This window comes from Lethenteron reissneri, chromosome 55, assembly GCF_015708825.2.
Source record: "Lethenteron reissneri isolate LAM-NWPU_2019-01 chromosome 55, ASM1570882v1, whole genome shotgun sequence".
NCBI classification, from domain to species: Eukaryota; Metazoa; Chordata; class Hyperoartia; order Petromyzontiformes; family Petromyzontidae; genus Lethenteron; species Lethenteron reissneri.
Window position 1 is genome coordinate 9,630,508 of NC_083833.1, and position 26,507 is coordinate 9,657,014.

The window sequence follows — 26,507 nt, forward strand, 5'->3', positions numbered from 1 at the left end:
GGCTGGGTGAGTGGCTGGGTGAGTGAGTGAGTGAGTGGCTGGGTGAGTGGCTGGGTGAGTGAGTGGCTGGCTGGGTGAGTGGCTGGGTGAGTGAGTGGCTGGGTGAGTGGCTGGGTGAGTGGCTGGGTGAGTGAGTGAGTGGCTGGGTGAGTGTCTGGGCGGGTGAGTGGCTGGGTGAGTGAGTGTCTGGGCGGGTGAGTGGCTGGGTGAGTGAGTGAGTGGCTGGGTGAGTGGCTGGGTGGGACGGGGCCAAGAAACTTTTCCGCCCCCCCCCGGGATGCGACGAGACGGCCGGGGGGGTTTGAGATGCAGGATTGGGACGAGGCGATGATGATGAGTGCGTGAGACGATGATGATGATGAGTGAGATGATGATGATGAGTGCGTGAGACGATGATGATGATGATGAGTGCGTGAGATGATGATGATGAGTGCGTGAGACGAGGCAATGATGATGAGTGCGTGAGACGAGGCGATGATGATGAGTGCGTGAGACGAGGCGATGATGATGATGAGTGCGTGAGACGATGATGATGAGTGCGTGAGACGATGATGATGAGTGCGTGAGACGAGGCGATGACGCGCGCGTGGGGCCGCTTGGGGTCTACGCCGCCACCACCGCTCCTCCTGCTGCTGCTGCTGCTCGAGACGACGATGGCGGTGACCGTGGTGGTGGCGGCAGCGATGTCCACGCGAGACCAGACAGCAGGTGACCACAGTGCCCTGTGCGTGTGTGTGTCTCTGTGTGTGTGTCTCTGTGTGTGTGTGTCTGTGTGTGTGTCTGTGTGTGTGTGTCTGTGTGTGGGTGTCTGTGTGTGTCTCTGTGTGTGTGTCTGTGTGTGTGTCTGTGTCTGTGTGTGTCTCTCTGTGTGTGTTTCTGTGTGTGTGTTTCTGTGTGTGTCTGTCTGTGTGTGTGTGTCTGTCTGTGTGTGTGTCTGTCTGTGTGTGTGTCTGTCTGTGTGTGTGGCGAGCGGTGGTGTAGCGGTTAGCGCTACGCTGCGCTATGAACCCCGGCCACCCGAGTTCGATTCCCACTCACGGCCAACACCGGTGACGATTATCTGAACCGGTGCTGGACCTCCCCTAGGTCGACTCAGCCTCAAATGAGTACCCGGTGCGGTGTGTAAACATCGCCACTGGGGAGACAAAGGCGGTCGGGCGTGGTTCTGGCCACCCACCCCCTCGTGTGCCGTTCCGGCCTTCATAGGTGCTCGCTAACAGCACTTGCCCCTACAGTCTGTTAAGGCTATACGGGTGATCTTTGTGTCTGCACTGCAAAGATCTGGACAAACTCCCATCCGTGAGCTCCTCCGGCAGGCAAGGCTGCGTTGGCTGGGTCATGTAGCCCGCATGCCCAGCCACCGCATGCCTAGACAGCTTTTGTTCGGCCGGATGGAGGGGGCTAAACGGGCGCAGCACGGGCTAGAGAAGAGATGGAGTGATGTGGTACAGGAGGAAGTGGAGCTGAGTGGACTTGCCGATGACTGGCACCAGCGGTGTCAAGGTCGGCCTCAATGGAGGAGGCTCGTGAAGGACGCTACTGGGCAGTTGGAGGCAGTCGCCCTCCAGCAACAACGGAGGGCGGAGGAGCGACGCTCACAACAACGAGCGGAGCGCCGGGTGGCTAAAGCACAGCGAGTTGGCAGAGTAGGGGGCACAGGTGGTGCATCGGCCACTCATCTCGGTCATCTCAGTCAGTCGACCCGTGGCACCTGCTGGGTCTGCCCCGTGGCACCTGCTGGGTCTGCCCCGTGACCTGCCAGGGGGTTGTTCGACACTTCACGTGGCCTCAACGTGCACCTAGCCTGGCACAAGTGCCGTGGTCACGTCGCCGCCACTTAGTGGTGAATAGCGGTTGTTGTTGTGATGGAAGGGTAGCGGTTAGCGCCCTGCGCTACGGACTTGGCGACCCGAGTTCGATTCCCGCTCACGCCGTATCTTGTGCGGTGTGTAAACATCGCCACTGGGGAGACAAAGGCGGCCGGGCGTGGTGCTGGCCACCCACCCCCTCGTGTGCCGTGCCGGCCTTCATAGGTGCTCGCTAACAGCACTTGCTCCAACAATCTGTTAAAGGTTACACGAGGGATCTTTGTGTGTGTCTGTGAATGTGCGTGGGTGGCTATGTGAATGTGTGTGTGTATGAATGTTTCTGTCTGTCTGTCCCTGTGTGAATCTGTGTACTGTGGTGACGTGCGTGTTTGAGTGGTGCGCACTGTGTGTGTGTGTACCCCTGCCTATTTAAATGTTCGTGTGACCATACCCTAGGTCAACTCAGCCTTAAATGAGAACATACCACCGTGAGTAAACAGCATCAGTACTCCGGAGACAAAGTTGATCGGGCAGGGCCACCCCACCGCCGTGCTGGACTTAATAGGTGCTCGCTAACATCACTAGCGCCAACACCCTGTCGGAGGACGCACGTGGGAGCGCTGTCTTTGCGTCCGCTCGCTCGCGGTCACCTCGGCTCGATGCCTGCCCGTGCCGCTCAACGCTGACGATGACAGATGTGAATCGGACTGAAACACGCGTTCCTGGTGCGGTGCGGCACGGATGCGCCGTCACCCACCGTCCCCTTGCGCCATGGCCTTAATAGGCGCTCGCTAACTCCGTGGGGCCAAAAAGTTTCAAAAGAGTAAAGGGGAGATGTTTGTCTCCGTCTCGCGAAGCAGGTATGCACCCGAGGGTGTGTCCGTGTGCGTCTCGCTATCTGTGGGGGTGCGGGGTGACGTCTGTGCGTGTCCGTGTGGATCTGTGCGTGTTTGTGTCCATGCCCTCCAGCCTTGTTGATTCCTCCTCCTGTGTTGAGGACTCGGTCTAGCAGAATGTTGCGCCTCTTCATCCACCGCCGCGTTCAACCACCACGCCACTCACACACCAACCACCACTCACTCACTCAAGCACCACACCACTCACACACACACCACACTACTCAACCACCACGCCACTCACACACCACTCACTCACTCAACCACCACGCTACTCACTCACTCAACCACCACGCCACTCACACACCAACCACCACTCACTCACACACTCAACCACCACGCCACTCACTCACTCAACCACCACACGACTCACTCACTCAACCACCACACCACTCACTCAACCACCACGCCACTCACTCACTCAACCACCACGCCACTCACTCAACCACCACGCCACTCACTCACTCAATCAACCACCACACCACTCACTCAACCACCACACCACTCACTCAACCACCACTCACTCACTCAACCACCACGCCACTCACTCACTCAACCACCACGCCACTCACATACCACACCACTCACTCAACCACCACCCCACTCACTCACTCAACCACCACGCCACTCACTCAACCACCACGCCACTCACACACTCAACCACCACTCACTCACTCAACCACCACGCCACTCACTCAACCACCACCCCACTCACTCACTCAACCATCACGCCACTCACTCAACCACCACGCCACTCACACACTCAACCACCACTCACTCACTCAACCACCACGCCACTCACTCAACCACCACGCCACTCACTCACTCAACCACCACACCACTCACTCACTCAACCACCATACCACTCACTCACTCAACCACCACACCACTCACTCACTCATCCACCACGCCACTCACTCACTCAACCACCACACCACTCACTCACTCAACCACCACACCACTCACTCACTCAACCACCACGCCACTCACTCACTCAACCACCACGCCACTCACTCAACCACCACACCACTCACTCACTCAACCACCACTCACTCACTCAACCACCACACCACTCACTCACTCAACCATCACCCCACTCACTCACTCACTCAACCACCACGCCCCTCACTCACTCAACCACCACACCACTCATTCACTCACTCAACCACCACGCCCCTCACTCACTCAACCACCACACCACTCATTCACTCACTCAACCACCACGCCACTCACTCACTCAACCACCACACCACTCACTCACTCAACCACCACGCCACTCACACACTCAACCACCACACCACTCACTCACTCACTCAACCACCACACCACTCACTCACTCAACCACCACACCACTCACTCACTCACTCAACCACCACACCACTCACTCACTCATCCACCACGCCACTCACTCACACCACGCCACTCACTCACTCAACACCACACCACTCACTCACTCACTCAACCACCACACCACTCACTCACTCAACCACCACACCACTCACTCACTCACTCAACCACCACCCCACTCACTCACTCAACCACCACCCCACTCACTCACTCAACCACCACACCACTCACTCACTCAACCACCACACCACTCACTCACTCAACCACCACTCACTCACTCAACCACCACGCCACTCACTCACTCAACCACCACGCCACTCACTCACTCAACCACCACCCCACTCACTCAACCACCACACCACTCACTCACTCACTCAACCACCACACCACTCACTCACTCAACCACCACACCACTCACTCACTCAACCACCACCCCACTCACTCAACCACCACGCCACTCACTCACTCAACCACCACTCACTCACTCAACCACCACACCACTCACTCACTCAACCATCACCCCACTCACTCACTCACTCACTCAACCACCACGCCCCTCACTCACTCAACCACCACACCACTCACTCAATCACTCAACCACCACGCCACTCACTCACTCAACCACCACACCACTCACTCACTCAACCACCACGCCACTCACTCACTCAACCACCACGCCACTCACTCAACCACCACACCACTCACTCACTAAACCACCACACCACTCACTCAACCACCACACCACTCACTCACTCAACCACCACTCACTCACTCAACCACCACACCACTCACTCACTCAACCATCACCCCACTCACTCACTCACTCAACCACCACCCCACTCACTCACTCAACCACCACGCCACTCACTCAACCACCACGCCACTCACACACTCAACCACCACTCACTCACTCAACCACCACGCACTCACTCAACCACCACCCCACTCACTCACTCACTCAACCATCACGCCACTCACTCAACCACCACGCCACTCACACACTCAACCACCACTCACTCACTCAACCACCACACCACTCACTCAACCACCACGCCACTCACTCACTCAACCACCACACCACTCACTCACTCAACCACCATACCACTCACTCACTCAACCACCACACCACCACTCACTCACCTCATCCACCAGCCACTCACTCACTCAACCACCACACCACTCACTCACTCACTCAACCACCACACCACTCACTCTCACTCAACCACCACGCCACTCACTCACTCAACCACCACGCCACTCACTCAACCACCACACCACTCACTCACTAAACCACCACACCACTCACTCAACCACCACACCACTCACTCACTCAACCACCACTCACTCAACCACCACACCACTCACTCACTCAACCATCACCCCACTCACTCACTCACTCAACCACCACGCCCCTCACTCACTCAACCACCACACCACTCACTCACTCACTCAACCACCACGCCACTCACTCACTCAACCACCACACCACTCACTCACTCAACCACCACGCCACTCACACACTCAACCACCACACCACTCACTCACTCACTCAACCACCACACCACTCACTCACTCAACCACCACTCACTCACACACTCAACCCACCACCACTCACTCACTTCACCCCAACCACCACCCACTCACTCACTCAACCACCACACCACTCACTCACTCACTCAACCACCACACCACTCACTCACTCATCCACCACGCCACTCACTCACTCAACCACCACGCCACTCACTCACTCAACCACCACACCACTCACTCACTCACTCAACCACCACACCACTCACTCACTCAACCACCACACCACTCACTCACTCAACCACCACGCCACTCACTCACTCAACCACCACCCCACTCACTCACTCAACCACCACCCCACTCACTCACTCAACCACCACACCACTCACTCACTCAACCACCACACCACTCACTCACTCAACCACCACTCACTCACTCACTCAACCACCACGCCACTCACTCACTCAACCACCACGCCACTCACTCACTCAACCACCACCCCACTCACTCAACCACCACACCACTCACTCACTCACTCAACCACCACACCACTCACTCACTCAACCACCACACCACTCACTCACTCAACCACCACCCCACTCACTCAACCACCACGCCACTCACTCACTCAACCACCACGCCACTCACTCACTCAACCACCACGCCACTCACTCACTCACTCAACCACCACACCACTCACTCACTCAACCACCACACCACTCACTCACTCACTCAACCACCACACCACTCACTCACTCAACCACCACGCCACTCACTCACTCAACCACCACGCCACTCACTCACTCAACCACCACGCCACTCACTCACTCAACCACCACGCCACTCACTCAACCACCACACCACTCACTCACTCAACCACCACGCCACTCACTCACTCAACCACCACACCACTCACTCACTCAACCACCACTCACTCACTCACTCAACCACCACACCACTCACTCACTCAACCACCACGCCACTCACTCAACCACGATGCCACTCACTCACTCAACCACCACGCCACTCAACCACCACTCACTCACTCACTCAACCACCACACGACTCACTCACTCAACCACGACGCCACTCACTCACTCAACCACCACACCACTCACTCACCCAACCACCACGCCACTCACTCACTCAACCACCACCCCACTCACTCACTCAACCACCACACCACTCACTCAACCACCACACCACTCACTCACTCAACCACCACCCCACTCACTCACTCAACCACCACACCACTCACTCACTCAACCACCACACCACTCAATCACTCAACCACCACTCACTCACTCACTCAACCACCACGCCACTCACTCACTCAACCACCACTCACTCACTCACCCAACCACCACGCCACTCACTCACTCAACCACCACTCAATCACTCACCCAACCACCACGCCACTCACTCACTCAACCACCACACCACTCACCCACCCAACCAATCACCCACCCACTCAGCCACGCACTCACCACACCGCAGGTCACCTCCCTTCTCTTTCAGCTTCTTCCCTTGCACCGCTCCGCTTTGGAATTCCCTCTCCATCCTCTCTTTTCCCCAAGCTCTTGCAACAATAGCATTGCCCCTTTGAAGAAATAAATGATCACACTCTCACCGACTGTTCAAAACAGAGGGCACGTTTTCCTCCACGCGTCCGCGTGCGACGGAGACCTACGTTTCTACGCTGCTCGGCTTGCAGTCTGCAACAGCCTTCCCCTGAGGACAGTCACCACCTTTCTCTGCGTTCCAATCTTCAGACGTCCCCCCGTCTCTCTGTGTGCGACGAGTCCGAGGTGTTTGTTTACCCGCGAGCGATCCGCGAGTCACTGGGACCGTGAGTTCCAATCCCGGTTTGGTTGCCCAATCAGGCCGTCGTTCCTCCAGCGTCCCTTTCAACGGGCGCCACTTTTTGAGGGGTCACTTTGATTGCTTTATGAGACGACTCTGCCCCGCCATAGGAACGTGGAATTTCCCCCATGGACTCTGTGATGAAATGAGAAGATGGGCACCGGCTCAGAGCTCATCTGAGCAGGAAATCGCTTTGGATTTTTCGATTTAAAGCTTTCGTGACTGCAGGGATTCATCTTCTTGGTTCTTTTGGTAAAGTCACGTAGAATGGAAATTATAAAATTATAAAAATAAAACATAATAAAATAATTCTCACGACGTTTCTCCACCTGAGGACGGCTGCTTGCGTTGTGGCCAGAACGTCGTGATATTTTTTTTATTATGTTTTATTTTTATTATTTTATTATTTCCATTCTACGTGACTTTACCGAAAGAACCAAGAAGACGCTTTGGATTTGTTTTTAAAAGCCTCGCCGAATCTCGAGACTCAGTTTACAGGAGGGTCCTGGCCAATTGGGGACGTCCCAAAGTGTGGTTAGTCAGCTGTCGGCGGTGAGCGGAGTGAGAGACGCGGAGGCCACTCGGCTCCCTCCATCCAGGCCACGGGGCGACGTGCGCACGGAGAGCCCTCGTGTAGGAACGCACGTCGAGGCAAGTCCCTGCACGCGACGCCTGCCGATAGGCGCACGTGGGCAGGTGTCGGGGGTGGGGGGGGAGCGGTGGTGCAGCGGTTAGCGCCACGCTGCGCCGTGAAACCCGGCGAGCCGAGTGCGGGTTTGCGCTGCGGATTTTCACTTCCAGCGGCGGGCGGGGTCGGAACCGGCCCCGCTTCGCCAGCCCCCTCCCCTCCTGCCTCATCCACCCACGATGACCAGCGTGGTGAAGTACGGTCAGATAACCCCCAGAAACAAACACGACGCGGGGTTACCCTCAATCCGGCAGCGGAGTGAGGCCAGTGAATTATGTTTGTACACGATTGTTACACGCGCGCGTCACAAGGCCTGGACGCTGCTTGACGAGAGGGGAGACGGTGGCTTGGATGAGGGGGAGGAGGGATTGCTGCGTTGGGGAGGAGGGTTTTGGTGGAAGCGGGTTGGGATGGAGGAGCGCTCTGTGCAGGAGGAAGTGTTTCTGTCAGAACGGAGACGCTCGGTCGCAGAGAGCGGAGTGGCAGACGAGGAGAGGGGAGTCTGGAACCTGGACTTGACCAGAGGCAGGAGGGAGTCCCTGACGGTGGGCAGCAGAGGGGGGGGCGACCGCCCGGGGAGTGGAGTGAGATGAGAGGGGAGTGGAGTGAGATGAGAGGGGAGTGGAGTGAGATGAGAGGGGAGTGGAGTGAGATGAGAGGGGAGTGGAGTGAGAGGGGAGTGGAGTGGAGTAAGATGAGAGGAAGTGGAGTAAGATGAGAGGGGAGTGGAGTGAGGGGAGTGGAGTGAGATGAGAGGGGAGTGGAGTGAGATGAGAGGGGAGTGAGATGAGAGGGGAGTGGAGTGAGAGGGGAGTGGAGTGAGATGAGAGGGAGTGGAGTGAGATGAGAGGGGAGTGGAGTGAGATGAGAGGGAGTGGAGTGAGGTGAGAGGGGAGTGGAGTGAGATGAGAGGGGAGTGGAGTGAGATGAGAGGGGAGTGGAGTGAGATGAGAGGGGAGTGGAGTGAGATGAGAGGGGAGTGGAGTGAGATGAGAGGGGAGTGGAGTGAGATGAGAGGGGAGTGGAGTGAGGTGAGAGGGGAGTGGAGTGAGATGAGAGGGGAGTGGAGTGAGATGAGAGGGAGTGGAGTGAGGTGAGAGGGGAGTGGAGTGAGATGAGAGGGGAGTGGAGTGAGATGAGAGGGGGAGTGGAGTGAGATGAGAGGGGAGTGGAGTGAGATGAGAGGAGAGTGGAGTGAGGTGAGAGGGGAGTGGAGTGAGATGAGAGGGGAGTGGAGTGAGATGAGAGGGGAGTGGAGTGAGATGAGAGGGGAGTGGAGTGAGATGAGAGGGGAGTGGAGTGAGATGAGAGGGGAGTGGAGTGAGATGAGAGGGAAGTGGAGTGAGGTGAGAGGGGAGTGGAGTGAGATGAGAGGGGAGTGGAGTGAGATGAGAGGGGAGTGGAGTGAGATGAGAGGGGAGTGGAGTGAGATGAGAGGGGAGTGGAGTGAGATGAGAGGGCAGTGGAGTGAGATGAGAGGGCAGTGGAGTGAGATGAGAGGGAGTGGAGTGAGATGAGAGGGGAGTGGAGTGAGAGGGGAGTGGAGTGAGATGAGAGGGGAGTGGAGTGAGATGAGAGGGGAGTGGAGTGAGGTGAAAGGGGAGTGGAGTGAGATGAGAGGGGAGTAGAGTGAGATGAGAGGGAGTGGAGTGAGATGAGAGGGGAGTAGAGTGAGATGAGAGGGGGGTAGAGTGAGATGAGAGGGGAGTGGAGTGAGGTGAGAGGGGAGTGGAGTGAGATGAGAGGGAGTGGAGTGAGATGAGAGGGGAGTGGAGTGAGATGAGAGGGGAGTAGAGTGAGATGAGAGGGGGGTAGAGTGAGATGAGAGGGGGGTGGAGTGAGATGAGAGGGGAGTGGAGTGAGGTGAGAGGGGAGTGGAGTGAGGTGAGAGGGGAGTGGAGTGAGATGAGAGGGAGTGGAGTGAGATGAGAGGGAGTGGAGTGAGATGAGAGGGAGTGGAGTGAGATGAGAGGCGAGTGGAGTGAGATGAGAGGGGAGTGGAGTGAGATGAGAGGGGAGTGGAGTGAGATGAGAGGGGAGTGGAGTGAGATGAGAGGGGAGTGGAGTGAGATGAGAGGGGAGTGGAGTGAGATGAGAGGGGAGTGGAGTAAGATGAGAGAGGAGTGGAGTGAGATGAGAGGGGAGTGGAGTGAGGTGAGAGGGGAGGAGTGAGATGAGAGGGGAGTGGAGTGAGATGAGAGGGGAGTGGAGTGAGATGAGAGGGGAGTGGAGTGAGATGAGAGGGGAGTGGAGTGAGATGAGAGGGGAGTGGAGTGAGGGGAGAGGGGAGTGGAGTGAGGGGAGAGGGGAGTGGAGTGCGGGGAGAGGGGAGTGGAGTGAGATGAGAGGGGAGTGGAGTGAGATGAGAGGGGAGTGGAGTGAGATGAGAGTGGAGTGAGATGAGAGTGGAGTGAGATGAGAGTGGAGTGAGATGAGATGAGAGTGGAGTGAGATGAGAGGGGGGTGGAGTGAGATGAGAGGGGAGTAGTGAGCTGCGGCGTAAACAACTTCATTCAGCAACAAACAGAAAATATGATCAACAACAACAAGTGCTCCTCGCACGACGAGGAATCGAACACTTGTCACAGAATAGATTCCCTGCGGTGCAAATCGTCTTGGGCAGAATTACCAACCACGTTGGAACACAACACAGATTACAGAAGTGAGTTACAGAAACCACTGTAGACACTAATATGTAAGCAAACGAAGATGCATATTTATCAATGTGTGTCACATGTGAAGTGACCGCGGTAGTAGCTGTAGAAGAGTGAAGAGGACAGGTGACTGACCGCCCGCCGGGGAGCGAGTGAGCGAGTGTGTGAGCGAGTGTGCGAGCGAGTGTGCGAGTGTGCGAGCGAGCGAGTGAGCGTGTGAGTGAGTGAGCGAGTGTGCGAGCGAGTGAGTGAGCGAGTGTGTGAGCGTGTGAGTGAGTGAGCGAGTGTGCGAGCGAGTGAGTGAGCGAGTGTGCGAGCGAGTGTGCGAGTGAGCGAGTGTGCGAGTGCTGGATCGCCGTGCCCCTGCGTGGCGAGCGAGTTGAGTTCCAGCTCTGAGCTGGCAGCGTGTCTCCTGGCGGTGGACGGTGGATGCGCTTTGCTCGGGACTCAACGAGCCGCGCACGATGTCGTTATTGTTCTTCTTGGTTCTTTCGGTAAAGTCACGTAGAAGGAAAATAATAATCTTTCTCGACAGACCTGTTCTCCACCTGAAGACGGCTGCTTGCGTTCTGGCCGAAACGTCGTGAGAATGATTTTATTATGTTTTATTTTTATTATTTTATTATTTTCCTTTTACGTGACTTTACCGAAAGAACCAAGAAGATGAATCCCTGCAGTCACGAAAGCTTTAAGTCGTTATTGTTGTTGTGATCGTCGTGGTTGTTGCTGTTGCGATCATTGTTGCTGTCGTGGTCGTTGTTGTTGCGATCGTCGTCGTCGTTGTTGTTGACGCGCCGCCTCGTGTTTTCCCACGCAGCCTCAGTGCCGGCCCGCGCATCTCGCTGCGCGGGCCGCGCGTGCAACCCGCCGCTGGGCAACCTGGCGCAGGGCCGCAGCCTCTCCACCCTCACGCAGTGCGGCCTCAACGGCTCCGAGCCGGCCTGCGTGGCGGCGGGCGGCTCGCCGGAGGAGCGCCACTCTGGTCACCGGCGCCGCCACCGCCGCGGCCGCGAGACTGACATGGAGACCGAGGGGGGGGCGGCCGCGTGCCGTCGCGGGCCGTGCCGCGCGGTGTGCGACTCGCGGGCGGGCGGGGGTGCCGCGCGGAGCCCCTCGGCCATGGCCGACTCGCCGTTCGCCCGCCCGCGCTCCTGGTGGCAGTCGGCGGGCGGCGCGCGGGCCGACGAGGTGCGGCTGGACCTGGGCGGGGAGTTCCTCTTCACCCACATGGTCGCCATATTCCGCTCGAGCCGCCCGGCTGCCATGCTGCTGGAGCGGTCGCGCGACGGCGGCGTCAGCTGGACGCCGCTCCAGTTCTTCGCGGCCGACTGCCGCGCCGAGTTCGCGCTCGCCGACGACGCCGACGAGCCGGGCGCCGTGTGCACGTCGCGCTACTCGCAGGCGCGGCCGTGCACCGGCGGAGAGGTGGGACGCGCACGCACGCGGCACGCGCGCACGCACGCGGCACGGACAAAGGTCCCCCCGGTGCTGTTAACGAGCAGCTGCGAAGGCCGCACCTCCCGATTCGCACGGCTGGCTGCGTACGGCGCGGAAGAAATTCAACGTAACTACGGGGCTAGAAAGTGGCGATGGGGTGGTGTGGCCAGCACTGCCACGGCCGCCTTTGTCTCCCTGGTCGTATATTCACTTGAGGCCGAACTTGCGTAGAGAATGCCCAGGATTGGTTCGGCTGTAACTCGTCCGTTGACGTCCGGGAATCAAACTTGGGTCTCGGGGCGTGATCCACTTCACCAGTGCACCACCCCCCTCGCGTGCACACAACATACAAAGATCCCCCGTATAGCCTGTGCAGACTGTCGGGGCAAGTGCTGTTCCCGAGCACCGATGGAGGTCGACACGGCACACGAGGGGGAGGGTGGTCAGCATCTCGCCCGGCCGCCTTTGTCTCCCGCGTGGCGATTTTTTATCACACCAGGTACTGATTTGAGGCTGAGTCGACCTAGAGAGGCCCGGGACTGGTCCAGATAATCTTCACTGGTACTGCCGTGAGCAGGAATCGAGCTCGGGTGGCCGGGCTTGTAGTGTAGCGCGCTCACCGCTGCACTCACAAGCCCATGCACACACGCACACGTGAACATGCACACAGATTTCGATTTAAAGCTTTCGTGACTGCAGGGATTCACGTAGAATGGAAATAATAAAAGAAATATAATAAAACATAATAAAATAAAACATAATAAAATAATAATAAAATAATAAGAAATATTACATAATAAAATAATTTTATTATGTTTTATTTTTCTTATTTTATTATTTCCATTCTACGTGACTTTACCGAAAGAACCAAGAAGATGCACACAGATGCACACAAGTATCACATACACAGCGTCACTGTTTGTCAGAGTGTTTGTTCACGTGCTGTTCGTGGTCGGTGGTACACAAATGACGTTACGAACATCAAGTTCGTATGGCCAATCATCCCTCCGTGGTCTATAAAGTTAGTACTTTCAAGTTTAATTGCCAACAACTGCCATCCTGCGGCGTAGCCTGATCCCCCACCCCCTCCCCGCCATGGGAATGTGGACAATCCAGCCCCGGCTGAGGAATGCTGATAGAGACGGTGGGGGGGGGCAGTGACCACGCGGGGTGGCGGTGGCGGCGGTGGCGGCGGTTGTTGCGATTGTGGTGGTGACGGTGGTGGTGGCGGTGGTGGCGGTTGTTGCGATTTTGGTGGTGACGGTGGTGGTGGCGGTGGCAGCGGTGGTGGCGGTGGTAGCAGTTGTTGTGATTGTGGCGGTGGTGGTGGTGACAGTGGTGGTGGCGGTGGCAGTGGTGGTGGCGGTGGTAGCAGTTGTTGCGATTGTGGCGGTGGTGGCGGTTGTTGCGGTTGTGGCAGTGGTGGTGGTGGTGGAGACGGCTTGAGCGCCGAGCCCCGCGACTGACGAGGGGCTTTGTGTGTGCGGTGACAAAGGCGATCGGCGGCGCTCCTTGGGGGAGCGTCGCTCATCGTGGCGCGAGGCCCTGGCACCGCTCCAGCGCGACGCGGCGGCGACGGCGGCGACGGTGACGATGATGGAGAGTGCGTCGGGGTCGGTGGCAAACGGAATGTCGCGCAGAAGGCAAATGGCTCCCTTTGCGATGGCGCGGCGCTCCGTTCCGGGCACCAGGCCAGTGGTGGAAATTCCGCATTCTCATGGCAGGGTCCGCTGACCTACAACAAGTGGTGGTGGAGTTCACTCCTTGCCAGGATGCCAACTCCGTGACTTCTAGGTCATGGGTCGGTGGAGTTCACCGCTCGCCGAGGCTGTGGGTGGTTCACGCCCCGATTGTTATTCGGCGACGAGACGGATAGACGGAGGCGTGAATGGGCGAGCGTCCGCTCGAAGCGACGGCGCTCGGTGTGAATGCGGCGGCGTTCCCGTGAGCCGCCATGGTAAGCATCGCGCCGGCGATTCTGCCAAAGTTTCCGTCTTCCCAGCGCGCGGGCGGAATGCTAACGTGGCTCGGCGTCTAAAAATATGAGGCGGTGAAAATAAAGCGAGCGGGGGTTTGTTTTTTTTCTCTCTCGCTCTCGCTCGCTCTCTTTCTCCGGCTTTAATTCGAACCCTGAGAAAGTCAATATTTGCCTTCCTTTGAAGCAAATTGAATGCGAGAGAGCGAGCGTGGAGCGAGCCGCCGCGGCCGACCCGCACGCCGCACTCTGGGCCCTGGGGCCAGCCAGAGGAGGAAGAGAGATGATGGGTGCGATGGGTGCGTTTGGGCGCGATTGGGTGCGATGGGCGCGATTGGGTGCGATGGTTGCGATTGGCGTGATGGGTGCGATGGTCGCGATTGGGTGCGATGGGTGCGATGGGCGCGATTGGGTGCGATGGGCGCGATTGGGTGCGATAGGTGCGATGGGCGCGATGGGTGCGATGGGTGCGATGGGTGCGATGGGCGCGATGGGCGCGATGGGTGCGACAGGGAATCTTCCCGTAGGCTGGGGGCGAGGACTCACAACCACCTGCTGCTACCGCCGGGAGTCCAAAGTCGACCTGTCCCACCATGAAAACCGCCCGCGGAGGGAGCGGCGGTGCCACCCGGTTTTAGCGGCACGCGTGCCGTGCGGGCTTCCCCGGTCCCGCCGCCGCCACTCGGGGTTGTCGCGTCTCGGCAGGATGGCCCCCCCTCCCCACCGCCCCCCCGTGTTTGTCCCACGAACGGAGCGCGCGGCGCGCGGCGGCGTTCAACTCGGCTGAGGTAGACGCGGGCGGGCGGGCGAGGAGAGCGACGGAGTGGCAGCCGAGAGGAGAATTTATTTTTGTGCGCGATTTTTTTTTTTTTAACGCGATCTCGCGCTGCCGGGGCAGAACGGAGGCAGCGGGCCGGGGCGTGTTGAGGAACTTGCAGCCGTGGGGTCGAACCGGCGGTGACCTCGGGATGGCGAATCAGCGGCGCTGGCGCCCGTCGCGCCGCCGCTTTGGTCCTCCGCTAAGGAGCTGAACCCGTCGCGTCTGTGCCCCTCAACTCCTTTACATTCGCTGCACAAACCCCATTCGGCGTGCCTGGCTTTCTTGTGTTGTTTTACGCTCCCGCTTATTGTTGTATTTCATGAGATTACCGGTCGTGCGGGGAGCAGGATGTTGACCGCCCCGAGTAGTAATCCCGACGCTTTAAGACGCGCGGCGCGCGGCGCGTCTGCAGGGAGCCGCGGAGCGAGCGTTATTCACGGCTGCCCCTGTGGTGTTGTGGTTGACTTCGCAGTGCCTCTGTGGTGTTGTGGTTGACTTCGCAGTGCCTCTGTGGTGCTGTGGTTCTGTGGTTGACTTCGCAGCGCCGCTGTGGTGGTGTGGTTGACTTCGCAGCGCCGCTGTGGTGCTGTGGTTCTGTGGTTGACTACGCAGTGCCGCTGTGGTGGTGTGGTTGACTTCGCAGCGCCGCTGTGGTGTTGTGGTTGACTTCGCAGTGCCGCTGTGGTGGTGTGGTTGACTTCGCAGCGCCCCTGTGGTGTTGTGGTTGACTTCGCAGCGCCCCTGTGGTGCTGTGGTTGACTTCGCAGTGCCGCTGTGGTGGTGTGGTTGACTTCGCAGCGTCTCTGTGGTGGTGTGGTTGACTTCGCAGCGCCCCTGTGGTGGTGTGGTTGACTTCGCAGCGCCCCTGTGGTGCGGTGGTTGACTTCGCAGCGCCCCTGTGGTGTTGTGGTTGACTTCGTAGCGCTTCGGCTCGGCTCCCCTCCCGGCTCGTGGCTTTGCCTCGTGGCCGCTTTACTCGGCACAGCCGGCCCCACTTGCCCAAGCCGTTCAACGTCCAGCAACAAAGAGCATTGATCAAAGTTGCAGCGGACGGGAGCGTTAAATTGAACCAGATTGTTGTTGTGGTTGAGAGACATGGGGGGGGGGGGGAAGAGACGATGACGATGATGATGATGGGAGGAGGGAATTCCCAGGTGGAGAAGTGCGAGAGAAGTGCGGTGACCTGTGGTGGGTCGGTGGATGACCGGGCGGGCGGGCGGGCGAGCGGACGAGCGGGCGGGCGAGTGAGCGGGTGGATGAGTGGGAGCAGTAGTGCGGTGGTTCGCGCGCTGGGATACAAATCCGCACCTCCGATGAGCATGGTTGGCTATGCACGGCGAGAAAGACGTTCAGCAAGTGTGCATGTGCAACCTGGTGACCCAAGTTCGAATCCCGCTCGCGGGTAAGGGAGGAGTGGCGGGGGATGGGGCAGGGGTGTCGGGATCCGCGTACCCAGGGACCGATGGTCGTACCAACAGTACTGGACAGCGTGGCTCTCGTACACCACGCTTACACCACGCTTACACCACGCGTACACCAGGCAGGGGGGGGGGGGCTCTCAGTGGGGCCCAGGGAGTGAACAGAGAGGGATCATGTGGGGGGAGGGGGGGGCTGTCGGGAGCTGAGCGCTGTGACGCACACACTCGCTAACATAAAGACAAAGATCCCCCGTGTAGCCTTAACAGACTGTAGGGGCAAGTGCTGTTAGCGAGCACCTATGAAGGCCGGCACTGCACACGAGGGGGCGGGTGGCCAGCACCACGCCCGGCCGCCTTTGTCTCCCCAACGGCGATGTTTACACATCACACCAGGTTCTCATTTGAGGCTGAGTTGACCTATCGGAGGCCCAGGACCGGTTCAGATCATCGTCACTGGTGTTGGCCGTGAGTGGGAATCGAACCCGGGCCACCAGGTTCGTAGCGCAGTGCTAACCACTACACTACCGCTCGCCACTAACACACTAACACACTCGCTCACTAACACTTACTCACAATCACCCTTCCTTAAACTAACACACTCACACTCTCGTACAGATGCATGCAGACACAACCCTGTAAAGCCAAGCGCTGTTCGCGAGCACCTATCAAGGCCTTTGGTTCCACAGTGCCGGTATTTACATACCACACCAGGTACTCATTCATGTTAAAGTCTAACACACATTAACTCACACCACCACCCTCCCTCTCTGAACAAAAGACAACGACCCCCCCATATAGCCTCAAATAAACTGTTCGTGCAACTGCTGTTCACGAGCACCTGTGAAGGCCGGAACGGTACACGAGCGAATGGGTGGCCAGCACCACGCCTGGCCGCCTTCACTCACCTACCCACTCACCCACTCACCACACTGCAGGTCACAACAAGTCACCCACTCACCCACCCACTCACCCACCCACTCACCCATCCACCCACTCACCCACCCGCTCACTCACTCACCCACCCACCCACCCACTCACCACACTGCAGGTCACAACAACTCACCCACTCATCCACCCACCGACTAATCCACCCACTCACCCACCCACTCCCCCACTCACCCACCCACTGACCACAATGACAGTCACAACAACTCATCCACCCACCAAACCGCAGCTCACTTCTCTTCCCGCTTGTTCCCTCACGCCGCTCCGCTTGGCAATTCCCATCACCGCCCCCCCCCCCCCCCCCCCGGGCTCTTCTCGCTATCGCCCGTGGCTCAAATCACGCGCCTTGCCGTTGTGAGGCTTTTGGGCCTGTGCCTCGTCATCGGTGCTACTAACTTCGCGCCGTCGGCGCTGGCGCCCAGCTCGTAGCGCAGGGCGATCGGTAGCGACGTCGTCTGCCGTAACCCCAATTGAGCAATTGGCGGTGTCGTTTTTCACGAAGTTTTGACCGTATTTTACGACACGTGCACAGGCCGCAGCGTTAACCAGGGCGTCCGGCCGGGTTCGAACCGCGTACGTGCACAGCAAGCGGCGAACGCGCCTCCGCTGGGCAGCGTCACGACCACTTCCCTCCCCCCTCCATCCCTCCGTTGCCCTTCTCTCCCTCCCTCTGTTCCTCCCTCCCTCCCTCCCTCCCTCCCCCCGTGCCACGTGCAGGTGATCTTTCGAGCCGTGACCCCGTCGCGACCCCTGGATGACCCGTTCGGCGCCGCTGCCCGCCAGCGCCTCGGCGTCACCAACCTGCGGCTGCGCCTGCTCAGGCGGCAGGAGTGCCGGCGCTGCCCGGCGCCAGCGCCGCCGTCCGGCGCCGCCTCCAGCGCCGTGGGTGGCGGCGAGGGCGCGGACTCGAGCCCCGGTCACTTTGCCGTCTACGACCTGATCCTGCGCGGGAGCTGCCTGTGCCACGGCCACGCGGAGCGCTGCGAGCCGGCACCCGGCGCCTCCAGCAGCAGCAGCAGCAGCCTCGTCTCCGTGAGTGTGGAGACGCCTTGCGAGTGCGAGTGTGTGTGTATGCGAGTGCGTGAGTGTGCGAGTGTGTGCGAGTGTGTGCGAGTGTGCGTGAGTGTGCGAGTGCGTGAGACGCACGTGTGAGTGCAGCCCAGTGTGTGTGTGAGTGCGTGACTGTGCGCGTGTGCGAGTGTGTGAGTGTGCGGGTGTGCGAGTGTGGAGACGCCTTGCGAGTGCATGAGTGCGCGAGTGTGTGCGAGTGTGTGCGAGTGTGCGTGAGACGCGCGTGTGAGCACAGCCCAGTGTGTGTGTGTGTGGCCGTGGTGCAGGTGCACGTGTGAGTGCAGCCCAGTGCGTGTGTGTGGCCGTGGTGCAGGTGCACGTGTGAGTGCAGCCCAGTGTGTGTGTGTGGCCGTGGTGCAGGTGCACGTGTGAGTGCAGCCCAGTGCGTGTGTGTGGCCGTGGTGCAGGTGCACGTGTGAGTGCAGCCCAGTGCGTGTGTGTGGCCGTGGTGCAGGTGCACGTGTGAGTGCAGCCCAGTGCGTGTGTGTGGCCGTGGTGCAGGTGCACGTGTGAGTGCAGCCCAGTGCATGTGTGTGGCCGTGGTGCAGGTGCACGTGTGAGTGCAGCCCAGTGCGTGTGTGTGGCCGTGGTGCAGGTGCACGTGTGAGTGCAGCCCAGTGCATGTGTGTGGCCGTGGTGCAGGTGCACGTGTGAGTGCAGCCCAGTGCGTGTGTGTGTGGTGCAGGTGCACGGCCGCTGCGTGTGTCACCACCACACGGAGGGGCAGCACTGCGAGCGCTGCCGCCCCATCTACAACGACCGGCCCTGGCAGCCCGGCAATGGCAAGACCGGGGAGCCCAACGAGTGCCAGAGTACGCACGCACACACGCACGCTCACATGCACGCACGCACGCACGCTCATACACGCACACACGCACGCACGCATGCTCGTGCACACACGCACGCACACACGCGCATGCTCATACACTCACACACACACGCACGCACACACACACGCTCATACACGCACACACACGCTCATACACGCACACACACGTACACACACACATGCTCATACACACACGCACGCACACACACACATGCTCATACACACACGCACGCACACACACACACACGCTCATACACGCATACACGCACACGCACGCTCACGCTCATACACTCACGCACACAAGCACGCACACACACACGCTCACACACACACACACGCTCATACAAACACGCTTATACACGCGCGCACGCACACACACACACACACACGCTCATACACACACGCTCATACACGCACACACACATGCACACACACACGCACGCACACACGCACGCACACACGCACGCTCATGCACACACACTCACGCTCACACACTCACACACGCACACAAACGTGTACATCTGCTGTATTGTCTGTGGCTGCATCTTCTATCCGGCCAGGGGCTCGGCGGTAGAGCGAGCGGCTCGTAAGGCTGCGAGTTCACATCCTAGTTGAGGGTCAACTCGGCCCATTGTCCCTCCCTCCCCCCGTCTCCCCCCCTCCCTCCCCCCATCTCCCCTCCCTCCCCCCGTCTCCCCTCCCTCTCCCCATCTCCCCCCCCCCGTCCCTGCAGAGTGCCACTGTAACGGCCATGCGGACAGCTGCCACCTGGACCGCGCGCTGTGGGAGGCATCGGGGAACCGCAGCGGCGGCGTGTGCGACGGCTGCCGCCACCACACCGAGGGGCGGCACTGCCACCGCTGCAAGCCGGGCTTCTACCGGCACCCGGCGGAGAGCGGCAACTCCCCGCGCACGTGCCGAGGCACGGCACACCGCCACCCTCACCTCTTCTGGACTTGCTGCGCCGTACAACAAGGCTACCAGTGGGAATGTTATAGGCCTCCAGTCTCTTCACGTGATCGTCATCATCATCGTCATCATCATCGTCATCATCATCGTCATCATCATCGTCATCATCATCGTCATCATCACTATTGTCATCATCATCGTCATCATCATCGTCATCATCACTATCGTCATCATCATCGTCATCATCATCGTCATCATCACTATCGTCATCATCACTATCGTCATCATCACTATCGTCATCATCATCGTCACCGTCAAGGTTTCCCCATCCTGATATGAGCCTTTCGTGCTGCTCGTCTCCACTGACGGGTCCTGAACACGTGTTGGAAATTCCACACTCGTGGCAGGGTGGCGGTTGTGGTGGTGGTTGTTGCGGTTGTGGTAGTGGTGGCGATGGTGGTGGTGATGGCCGTGGTTGTGATGTTGGTGTATGATTGTTGTGGTGATGGTGGTGTCGGTGGTGGCAGTGGCGGTAACGTTTGTGATTGCGGCGGTGACGTTGGTGGTTGTGGGAGCCATGGTGGCGGGCTGTGGGAGCCGGTCTCGCAGGCCCAGCGTTGACTGATTTCACGTCACGCGGCACCATCGTCCGTGGCGACGTCCCGACCGTGACCCCGTGCGACTGAAGCGTCGTGAGCTGCCGGGATAAAGGGCCCCCCCCCTTCTCCCCCCCCTCCCTCCTCCCCTCCCCCACCCGCAGCCTGCGAGTGCCACCCGTTGGGCGCGCTCACGAACCAGCGGCAGGCGAGCTGCGACCCCGGCACGGGGTACTGCTTCTGCAAGCCCGGCGTGGGGGGGCGGCACTGCGACCGGTGCATGATGGGATACTGGGGCTTCGGCGAGGGCGGCTGCATCCCGTGCCACTGTGCGGGCTCCTGCGATCCGCACACGGGCACCTGCACCGAGGGGTGATGCACGCTCACTCACGCTCACCTACACTCGCCTAAGCTCACCTGCGCTCACCCACGCATGCTCACTCACGCTCACTCACGCTCGCTCACGCTCGCTCACGCACGGTCGCTATCGCTCACTCACGCTCACTGTCGCTCACTCACGCTCGCTCACGCTCACACAAACTCACTCACGCTCACTCACGCTCACTCACTCACGGTCACTATCGCTCACTCACGCTCACCTACACTCGCCTAAACTCACCTGCGCTCACCCACGCACGCTCACTCGCTCACTGTCGCTCGCTCACGCTCACTCACGCTCACGCAAGCTCAACTGCGGGGCAACTATCCCAATCTCGCCGCCCGCCGGGTGCGTGTACTGTGCGGCGGCATGGTTTATGAATCGGAACGACGGGTGAAGGCGGAGCGAGGGGGTCGCGCGCGGCGAGGAAGCTCCACGGCCCCGCACAGGAAAGTCAGCGCCAGTTCCTGCGCAAACGAGCGGCGACAGCAGGGGGGGGAGGGGAAGGGAGGGGAGGGGGGGGGGGAGTTCTCGGCCCATTGGGGGACGGTGCAGGGACCACTTTGACGTTACCCCCCCCCGCCCCCCCCCCCTCTCCCCCCCCCCCCCCCCACTCTGCCGCCCGCAGGTTCGACGCGGAGCCCCGCCACGAGGTGCCCGTTGGCGGGCGCATCCCTGACCTCATCCCCTCCTCGCCCAATCGGCACGCGGCCAAGGCGGGCTGGGAGGACGAGCAGCAGGGCTTCTCGGCCGCACGAGACCCGGGTGAGCGGCAGGAGGGTGGCGGTGGCGCCGCCGCTACGCTTCCCGCGGCGGGAAGGGGCCGGCTTCGATTTCCGGTTCCGGGCGCCTTCCCGCACGGAGTTTGCCCCACGGCAAAACCTGCGCCGGCGCGTGCCGGGAGCCGCCGTGTGCCGGGCTGCGCGAGGCCGTATCGAGCCCGGCGCACGGGGAGGGATTTGAAATCTCCGATTGGTGGCGTTGGGACGTGGTGCGTTTGCAGGGAGCGTGAGGGTAAATCGTCGTGATCTCCTGTCCCTTGTCACGCAGGGAAGTGCCTGTGTAAGGACAGGACCATAGCGAGCGTGGAGGAGTTCTGTGCGATGAAATACACGTACGGTAAGAGAGCACAGTGGCCGCCAACACCACCCCCTCGTGTGCCGTGACAACACTTGGCCCGGCAGTCTGTGTGAGCTACACTGGGGACCTTTGTGCGTGTGCGCGTGTGTGCATGTGTGTGTACTTTGTGTACGCGCGTGTGATAACGTAGCGGTTCGCGCGCTGCGCTATGAACCCCGCTGATGGCCATCGCCGGTGATGATTATCTGAGCCAGTCCTGGGCCTCCACTAGGTCCACTCGGCCTCAAATGAGTACCTGGTGCGGTGTCCAAACATCGCCGGGCGTGTTCTTGGCCTCCCACCCCATCGTGCGCCGTGCCGGCCTTCACGGGTGCTACTCGCTAACAGCTCTTGCCCCAGCACTCTTCTAAGGCTACACGTGCGCTCTCCGTCTTCGCGCAGTGCTGAAGGCGCGCGTGCTCTCGGCGCACGACCGCGGCTCGCACGCCGAGGTGAACGTCAAGGTGGACAAGGTGCTGCGGGGCGCGCGCCGGCGCGGCGACTCCTCGGGCGGCACGCTCTACCCCGAGTCGTGGACCCACCGCGGGTGCACCTGTCCCGTGCTCAACCCGGGTGAGTCCCTCGCCCGCCCGGCCCGCGTCGCCAACCGCTCTACGCCGCTCGCGCTCCCAGAAGGCCGTGGGAGAGGCGTCGCACTCCCGCCCTCGCCGACGCTCGCGGACGCGCGGCAACGTCCCGACGGGAGCCCCCCCACCCGCCCCCCCGCGACGCCGCACGGCCGAGGTGGTGGTGGGGGGGGGAGCGGTCCGGCGATTTGGCATCGCGGCAGCGAGGAGGAATGGGAGCGTGTGGCGGCGGTACGCGCGGATTAAACATTAATCCGTTAGAAAGCCCGTAAATTCCTCGCCGAGGACGCGGCACAAACAGGCCGAGTGTTGACGCCACGCGGCTCAGCGGTGGCGGTGTCGGTGGGGGGGGGAATCGGCCGCTCCGTGGCGGACTGCGCCAAGTTCTGGCGGAGCCAGGAAAGTTTCCCGCAACTCTTGAGCATCTCTGTCAGAGAGGTGCAGAGAGTGGGGGGGGGGAGGAGAGGGGCCGTTGAATTGAACTCGGTGCAGCTCGCCGGAGAGCGGCATTTAGTCTCGTGCGGAAGCGTGGTGACGTCCCTCTCGAGCGAGTCGTCCCTCGCGAGCCATCGTGGAGACGCAGCCTCTCCCAGGGGGGGTGACACACTTGTCCGCCCTCGCCTCGTTTGAAATCTCTCCGCGTCCGCTCCGTCCCAACCGAACGTTTTGCCCCGATGTCGCGCCCGGCCGAATGTTTCGGCTCGTTCTCGATAAAACGTGAACGCTCGCTCGTTTGCCACGGCACGCAGGGTGATGCTCGCTTACACGGCTGAGCGGAGGGAGCGAGTTTGTCAGTCCGTGATGAAACCTCGTGGTCGTCTCGCTGCACGCCTCGCTCTGCCGACGCTCTCTCGCGTCTCACTCCCTCCCTCTCTCTCTGTCTGTTTCGTGACAGGCATGGACTATTTAATCGCCGGCCAGGAGGACTTGAAAACCAAGCGGCTGGTCGTCGACCTCAACAGCTACGTCAAGCCGTGGAAGAGCAGCGTGGCCAAGGAGGTGATGGCCTTCCTGAGGGCCGGCTGCCCCAAGGCCTAAGCGCGACCGTGCCGCCCTTGCCGAGGGATTCGGCGTCGACGCCTCCACGGAATCCTGCCCTCGGAACGTTCCCGAGACCGTGCGGGCCGCGGGTTCCGCCCGGCGCCGAGGCAACACGCGGTGCCGGGCGGACGTGGGAGTGGGGAGCGCCGAGCCGTGGGGGAGTTGCGACCCGAGCTAGCGGCTCGTTCGGGGCTCGTGAGTCGCTCGTTAGCGGCTCGCCAGCGTCGGTGGGGGGGGGGGGGGGGGGGCGTGTGGTGGCCCGCGTCCCCGCGTGCGCTCGCCGCTCCAAGCCCTCGCCGCCGCCGCCGCCGCCTCCCCTCGGCCTTAACTCCAGAGCGCGAAAAGACGGTGGAGAAGACTGCCTGCTTCCCCCCAACCGCCACGGGAACGTGGAATTACCACCACGGTTGGGTCGGAGCCGCCGATGGAGAAATAGCGCCGTCCTGCGAGACATTTGACCTTGACTTCTCGGCAGAGGCAGTCTCGCTGGACATCCACGAGGTTCACCTCGGGGGTTACAGCGTCTCGCCTCGCGTCCCGGCGGCGGGAGGCCCGGGGGGGGGGGGGGGGGGGGGGGGGGTCACTGCTCGTTCGGTTTGGGACGCCGGGAAGCGGCTGGCCGGGGAGACGGTGAGAGATCGCCAGCCCGGGGCCTCTCGCTCGGGGTGTGAGTTCTACCTGAACTGTTGGGACGTCGGTGGAATCTCCGGGCGGTGACGCTTTGGCGAGGATCGCCGAAGGAAGCTCGCGCCTGCGAAGAGTTGGAGTTGGAGTTGGAGGAGGAAGAGCGGCCCGTGCCGTGGTGGGAGCGCTGGAACGGTTCTCGATGCACTTTGCCCCGCCGTGCCGGTCTCCCGAAGGCCACGAAAAGGGGAGCGGTCGATGCTCGTGAACACGAAGGAAGCGTCGCAGCGATTTCCTCCGCTACTCCTGCAGCGGCGGCGGTGGCCGCTGCTGCTGCTGGGTTCGAGCCGTTGTCCGCCCGTGATTCCTGCTGTCCAGGGTGACAATCCTCGACACGGATTGTCTTGTCAGCACTCCCCCACCCCCCCCCCCCCCCTGTGAACATTGCCCTCATGCCAGCACGGCCCACTGTAGCCCCTGGCTGCCTGCTGATGGATCTCAGCCCGCTATGTCCACCAGCGCCCGTGGCTGCCCGCTTGGGAGAACGCCAGGAAAGTTAAATAGAAACCCCACGAAGCCGAGACTTGAGCCCAAGTAGCTGTGCAAGGAACGGCAGTGAGGGAGGAGGTGAGAGGCAGGGGCAGGTGGAGGAGAGAGACACGGGGAGGTGGAGGAGAGAGACACGGGGAGGTGGAGTGGAGAGACACGGGGAGGAGGGAGAGAGACACGGGGAGGAGGGGAGAGACACATGGAGGAGGGGGAGAGACACATGGAGGAGGGGGAGAGAGACACGGGGAGGAGGGGAGAGACACGGGGAGGAGGGGAGAGACGGGGAGGAGTAGAGAGACACGGAAGGGAGGAGAGAGACACGTGGAGGAGGGGAGAGACACGGGGAGCAGGAGATAGACACGGGGAGGAGGGGAGAGACACGGGGGAGGAGGGGAGAGACACGGGGAGGAGGGGAGAGACACGGGGTGGTGGAGGGGAGAGACACGGGGAGGAGGAGAGAGACACGGGGAGGAGGGGAGAGACGGGGAGGAGGAGAGAGACACGGTAGGAGGGGAGAGACACGGGGAGCAGGAGAGAGACACGGGGTGGAGGAGAGAGACACGGGATGGAGGAGGGGAGAGACACGGGGGGGTGAAATGGAGAGACACGGGGAGGAGTAGAGAGACACGAGGAGGAGGAGAGACACACGGAAGGGTGGAGAGATACGGGGAGGAGGAGAGAGACACGGGGAGGAGGAGGAGGAAGAGAGACACGTGGAGGAGGTGGAGAGACACTTGGGGGCGGAGTGGAGAGACACGGGGAGGAGGGCAGAGACCCGAGGAGGAGGGGAGAGACACGTGGAGGAGGGGGAGAGACACGGGGTGGATGAGAGAGACACGGGGAGGAGGGGAGAGACACGTGGAGGAGGGGGAGAGACACGGGGTGGATGAGAGAGACACGGGGAGGAGGGGAGAGACACGTGGAGGAGGGGGAGAGACACGGGGTGGATGAGAGAGACACGGGGAGGAGGGGAGAGACACGTGGAGGAGGGGGAGAGACACGGGGTGGATGAGAGAGACGGATGCAGCGGCACACCCAGAGGTGGCACCCAGGACCTTCTCCCTGGCATCACGCGATGATCGTGTGATCGTCACATGTTCATACCACCACGTGGCACTGTGATTGTTAGATCCCAGCAGGAGTTCGACGACTCAACCCATCAGCTTATCCCTCCTAAGGTCGATAAAATTCGTACCGCTTTGTGGCCAGCGGCCATCATCTGGAGAGTCTCTGGGAATGTGGGTAATCAGTGGAGATGGGCGTCGCATGCGTGCGTGCCCGTGGGCTGGGTCATGTAGCCCGCATGCCCAGCCACCGCATGCCTAGACAGCATTTGTTCGGCTGGATCGAGGGGGCTAAACGGGCGCAGCACGGGCTAGAGAAGAGATGGAGTGATGTGGTACAGGAGGACGTGAAGCTGAGTGG

At 60.5% G+C, this 26,507-nt stretch overlaps 2 protein-coding genes across 2 annotated transcripts in view; one reads left to right on the forward strand and one right to left on the reverse strand.

Moving 5' to 3' along the window:
• Positions 1–26,507, reverse strand: part of LOC133356795 (uncharacterized) — a 492,315-nt gene that overhangs the window by 188,073 nt on the left and 277,735 nt on the right. The window lies entirely within an intron of this gene.
• Positions 72–25,227, forward strand: NTN4 (netrin 4). Its single transcript, XM_061574561.1, has 10 exons — positions 72–708; positions 11,601–12,208; positions 18,096–18,410; positions 19,135–19,261; positions 20,012–20,200; positions 20,948–21,155; positions 21,791–21,927; positions 22,213–22,281; positions 22,684–22,854; positions 23,764–25,227. The coding sequence occupies exons 1-10, from the start codon at positions 576–578 to the stop codon at positions 23,904–23,906; spliced, it is 2,100 nt and encodes a 699-aa protein (XP_061430545.1). The 5' UTR covers positions 72–575; the 3' UTR covers positions 23,907–25,227.

Excerpts from the sequence above, each read along its gene's own strand:
- NTN4 (XM_061574561.1), top strand. The coding sequence starts at position 576 with ATGACGCGCGCGTGGGGCCGCTTGGGGTCTACGCCGCCACCACCGCTC. Across the intron at positions 18,411-19,134 it reads GCAGCAGCAGCCTCGTCTCC|GTGCACGGCCGCTGCGTGTG; the intron begins GTGAGTGTGGAG and ends TGTGTGGTGCAG. Across the intron at positions 19,262-20,011 it reads GGAGCCCAACGAGTGCCAGA|AGTGCCACTGTAACGGCCAT; the intron begins GTACGCACGCAC and ends CCGTCCCTGCAG.